Below are 4,847 nucleotides of genomic sequence, written 5' to 3' on the forward strand. Positions count from 1 at the left end.
TGAACGTCCCAAACATTTCAGAACTTGATTCGGTCCCGCCACTTGCTGTCAAAAGCCAGGTCTAACACGACACAGGATGACCGAACTTGTTTGGAAATATACATCATTAACTAAAAGACACTTGGCCTGTATGATATTCTTGTGTTGCAAAGGATGAATCACCAATTCAGATCATTATATTTCACAGTTGGCAATTACACGTACCTTGTGTTCATAACCAACATGACAAATGGACACGAACGAATTGCCTCCGGATTTTCAATGTGAGGAATAAAAAGAACAATAAGATTTGACAGGGCTGGGAATAGACAAAAGCAAGTTTTAAGTATCAACATCTCTCCGAAACATCATACAACGACGTCCAGTCCTCAAAGTATCAAACAATTTACAGGGTATGGAAAGCAAACTTATTTAACTTTACACCATCTACATTTTACAAAAATACAGTAATTAACATTGTCTGTACACAATCAATCTTATGTTTGTGTCTGAGCCTTTCTAGACAAAATGGTGGACATCCGACGGAAGAATGACTTCTTTTTCCGTAACTTCTGGTCCGGTACAAAGTGATCCATGCTATTAGTTGACATGTGCAACTTCGAATCCGTAAGAAATTCTCCATCTTCCTGGTAAGAGCTCTTGTGGTCGGCAAATTTCTTAGATGGAGCGCTCACATGACTAACTGCATGTGTTACTGCTTCATGGGCTTTCCCACGCTGCTCACGTTCAGCTCTCCATCTTCTCAGCTCCTTCTCAGCACCAAGTTTCCCCTCATTTGCCATATCAGCCCTCACTAACGCGATTTGAAGAGCATCCTTCTTTTGGCTCATCTCCTTGGACGCTTCATGTAGTTTGTCTAGCCTCCTTGATTCAGAATCTTTCGCCAACTCTATTTGTGCCAAAGCTGCTGCGACCCTCTCATTTGCAAGCTCTTCTGCTTCATGGACCCTCTTGCTAAAAGCATGATATTCACTTATAGGAAGTGTTACTCCTCTAGGAGAATCAGCAACACTTCTTGTCTCCTCACTCTCTTGCATTGCTTGAGCTGCCACTAGTGCTAGCCTCTCAGATGCGTTAGACGCCTCTATCTCTTTCAAAACTGCACGTAACCTGACATCTGCTGTTGTTGCAGAAGCCTTGGTTTGTTCAGCTTCTTCCTTGGCCCTTCTCAGTTCTTCTTGTGCCAAATGAGCTGCCATCTTGGCATCTTCTGCCTCATGCGCTGCTTGCTGCAACATCCTTGGAAGCTTCACCATTTTTTCCTGGGTTTCTGCTTCCTTCTTATGCACCATTTCTATCTCTTGCTTCGTGCTGTTGAGCTCAGCTTCTAAAGAAGAAACTGTGATGGATGCCATACACTCCCTCTGCTGCAATGTAACAAGTGAAGCTTTCTCCTTATCAAGCTCTGTCCTGAGTGTTTCTGCAATAACTCTTATTAAGTTGGCTTCATTTTCTGCATATTCTAATTTCCCTCTAACCTCATCAAGCTCCTTTCTTTTTGAAGCTAGAGCTTCTTTGATTGACCTACTAATTTCTTTTGCTTCTTTGGAGCCTTGCTCCTGAACCACTCCAGCTTCGTCACTCAATTTGTTTTCCATATAGGCAGCTAGCTCACCTTGGAGGCTAAGTAGCTTACGCACGTTTTCATCAACTTTGGATTCAACATCTGTTTTGGATAGAATTTGCTCGTTGAGTTGGTGCAACTCCTCATGTGCCTGCTGCAACTCTTTCTCCCAAGCCAGGCAATCGTGCTCTTTTGCCAAAGCTGCCCCAAGTCTGTGCTCTTCTGCTTCGTGGTGTGCAGCATGGGCTGACTCGAGAGACTCTTTGGATGCAATAAGTTCTGAAGTGACGTCCTCCACTTGCTTCTCGGTTTCCTTCGCAGCAGAAACAGCTTCCTCAGCTCTTTTGACTGCTGTATCCCTTTCAGTGGTTAAGACAGAATACTGTTCACGTGTTGATCTCAACTCCTCTTTTATCAACTTCAGTTCCTCGGCAGCCTTTTCATGTCTTTCTTTGGCGACTGTCAACTGTGTTTGGGCTATTACACTAGCTTCATCATCAATCCCCTGCTCCATTTCTTGTGCCCTAAGCTGGGCAAGTTCAGAATCTTGCTTTGCTTGGTCAACTTCAAGCTGTGCCCTGTCCAACTTATGCTTCAGCTCCTCAACAAATCTCTTAGTTCTCTCTAGCTCTTTGATTACGTGTGATTTGGCCACCTCAGCAGCTTCCCAATCTTCTTTGAATTGTGGAATTTCCTGCTGAATCTTTTCAAGCTCAAGTTGCATGACCCTGCATCTCTGCATAAAGACAAATTTTACTTTGTGATTGTATTATACATAATGAAATGTTATCGAACCTCTGTTAAGAGGAAGTTGCTGTTCCCAAAACCGAATAACCGTATCTGTTCAGGGAAGGAAATGCATATAAAACACGACCATCCATGTGTCTGACCATGATCCATATGAAGTTTAAAACAAAGAGACATTTACCTCTAATGATTGAGCTCTGTAGGCTTTCCAATCAACAATTCCTCCAAACTTGGTGACAGCCTCTTTAACAGACTCAAACGGTGCAGTAGTGTCAACAAAACCTCTGTATGAGCCTTCAGACCCCTTTTCTGATTCCTCTTTCCTTTCCGGGGTGACAACAATGTTCTCATGATCATTCATATGTTCTTCTTTAGATTTCATTTCAGCTGTTATCATAGTACTCACACTGGTAAAACCATTTTCAGATATGTTTTTCAATTCAGTCTTATTTGTTAAAATAGCATGATCTGCCTCATCTTTCGATGAATCATCAAATGCCTGAGCTGGTCCAAAGTGAGAGGGTATTTTCGGTGATGAAATTACAGCGTGGCCTATAGGGGACTCCAATTCGGCCAGGTGCTCTGTCAAATTCCGTTGTAACTTTTGTTGGATTTCCAAGGATGTATCTGGACTCTCAATAGAAACTGGTGCCAGGTTTTCAGCATTCTGTATTCTTGTTTTCCCATGGCCATTACTTTCAAAAACTTCCATGGAAGCAGGAACGTTGGTGGTAACAATGCTTCTGTTGTTTTTTTAGGGGAAAAATCCTTCTGTTGTTGACGAAGATGTATATAGAGACGACTATTTGGCTAGTTTATGGATCAGTCAACTCCATTCCCAAAGCTTAGTATTCACAGGGTTTTTCTCCTAAAAAAATTCAGGCAAAAAAAATGGATCAGCTTACAGAACGTGAGCTGAATCAAAAATTCATATTTTTTTATGAGGGAAATACAGTAGGGGAGGTCCCTACTAGTGTAGTAAACCAAGCAGAATATGCTCATATCTGACACCTCCTTGTCATGAGGGATATTTTTTTTTAAAAACAATACAACATAGGAAATCCAGATACTGCATTTGTCACTATTTACAGATCAACCCACTTTCCATGTGTATGCCATGTATGAACAACCTTGTGTGCAGTAGAGCCAGAGAGGTACCAGCATAACAACCAGCACGAGAACTACGATCTGTTCCTATATGCATTAATCATTACCACCGGTTGGCATGAAGACATGATCTTGATTTTAATGTCTGCAATTATTCAGCAGGTGTTCCACCTAGCCTTATATTCTTGTAGCCAAATCATCATTCCAACAAATAACAAGCAACAATGTGCCTAAAAAATAACAGGCAACAATTTTGTACAAGCTTTTACTTTTGAAATATAAAGCAAAGGAAACACATCATGATCAAACAAGATGACTGAGTTCCTATTCTAACATCATCTCTTAACTGTGGACTCTGTCAAGTGTCTCAATTCTGGGCATCAAACACTAAAAATTTTGTGCTTGCCCACAGGCAGTAAGCAGACAAGACAAAATTGCTGCACAATTCACCGAAGCCATAGGGTAAGTAACATGACGGCTGAGTATGCCAAAGAACCATTGCTAACCACAGTTAAGTCCAGCCAAGATATAACATGAAATGTTTAGTGGAGCAGCCAGCAGTGAACTAGTAATTTAGTTACCTCCAACTTTCAGGACGTAGTTATTGAAGCAGAGAAGTTCAAAACCGATCACCACCACAGTTGATGTAATTATGCCTGTCGAACAAAAAAAATCAAATATTGTATTAGACAACATTGAAAAGGAGCTATTTAGCTGCTACAGCTACACCAACTCCAGACCAAGAAAAGATAAGCGACAAAAACTCAAAACCAACCCAGCCTTCTCCACGCCTATTGATTTGATCTTAATCCAAGAGAGTGGCGCTGAACGACCAGAATCCCCCAGCGAAACCGCAGTAAAACCCTTGGTCGAATTCTGGCAGACCGCGAGCCCAAAATCCACCCCAGGCAAACCAAGAACTAATCGTCAAACTCAGCCACAACAGCTACAACCAAACTGAGCTCGAGCTGCAGCAAAAGGAATGAATTTTACCCGGCGTCGCGGGATGGATGCCTTGCAGGCGAAGCAACCAGCTGGAGCCTTCTTTTTTCCCGCCGATTCGGGTCTCCGCCCCGGCCGGCGGCTCTTTCCCTCTCTCTGTTGGTCCACCTTTTCCTTGTGCCGAGCCGTGCCGTGCTGTGTTCCTTGAGGGGGAGTGGGTGCCTTTGTCTCTTGTGCTCGCGTCACCTCGTCGTGGGGAGCAGCTCGGGATTAGTGATAAGCAGCGGGGGATTAGGCTGCGACGCTTGTTTTTGCAGAACACCTTCCTACTTAGGAGTAATTGTGGGAGGGAAAACCAAGCTTTTTGCAGGTGTAGGGCAGGGGTTTTGGATTCAAGTCCACTTTGCCACACCATGCATGCCTAGGAGACTTCAACCAAATGCGGCTAGTGCCTTGTTTGTACCTATAAATATGTATATAATTATGG

At 42.9% G+C, this 4,847-nt stretch overlaps 1 protein-coding gene across 3 annotated transcripts; it reads right to left on the reverse strand.

Moving 5' to 3' along the window:
* Positions 1 to 305: 305 nt before the first annotated feature.
* On the reverse strand, positions 306 to 4,579 carry LOC133915984 (protein WEAK CHLOROPLAST MOVEMENT UNDER BLUE LIGHT 1-like). 3 transcript variants are annotated; one of them, XM_062359440.1, is made up of 5 exons: positions 4,412 to 4,579; positions 4,194 to 4,294; positions 4,000 to 4,074; positions 2,493 to 3,179; positions 306 to 2,300 (listed from the first exon to the last, which is right to left on the reverse strand). In XM_062359440.1, exons 4-5 carry the CDS (start codon positions 3,021 to 3,023, stop codon positions 477 to 479), a joined length of 2,355 nt encoding a protein of 784 aa, XP_062215424.1. In that variant the 5' UTR covers positions 3,024 to 3,179; positions 4,000 to 4,074; positions 4,194 to 4,294; positions 4,412 to 4,579; the 3' UTR covers positions 306 to 476. The 3 variants fall into 3 exon arrangements, with proteins under 3 accessions (XP_062215424.1, XP_062215425.1, XP_062215423.1); XM_062359441.1 differs by having other exon boundaries at positions 4,194 to 4,338; XM_062359439.1 differs by lacking the exon at positions 4,194 to 4,294.
* Between the last annotated feature and the right edge of the window lie 268 nt (positions 4,580 to 4,847).

Source organism: Phragmites australis, chromosome 4, assembly GCF_958298935.1.
Source record: "Phragmites australis chromosome 4, lpPhrAust1.1, whole genome shotgun sequence".
Classification (NCBI taxonomy): Eukaryota; Viridiplantae; Streptophyta; class Magnoliopsida; order Poales; family Poaceae; genus Phragmites; species Phragmites australis.

Bases quoted from the DNA above. Each gene is read 5' to 3' on its own strand.
- LOC133915984 (XM_062359439.1), bottom strand. From the start codon at position 3,023: ATGGAAGTTTTTGAAAGTAATGGCCATGGGAAAACAAGAATACAGAAT. The intron at 2,301-2,492 runs GTAAATGTCTCT...GTCTTTATGCAG, and splicing joins ACAGAGCTCAATCATTAGAG to AGATGCAGGGTCATGCAACT.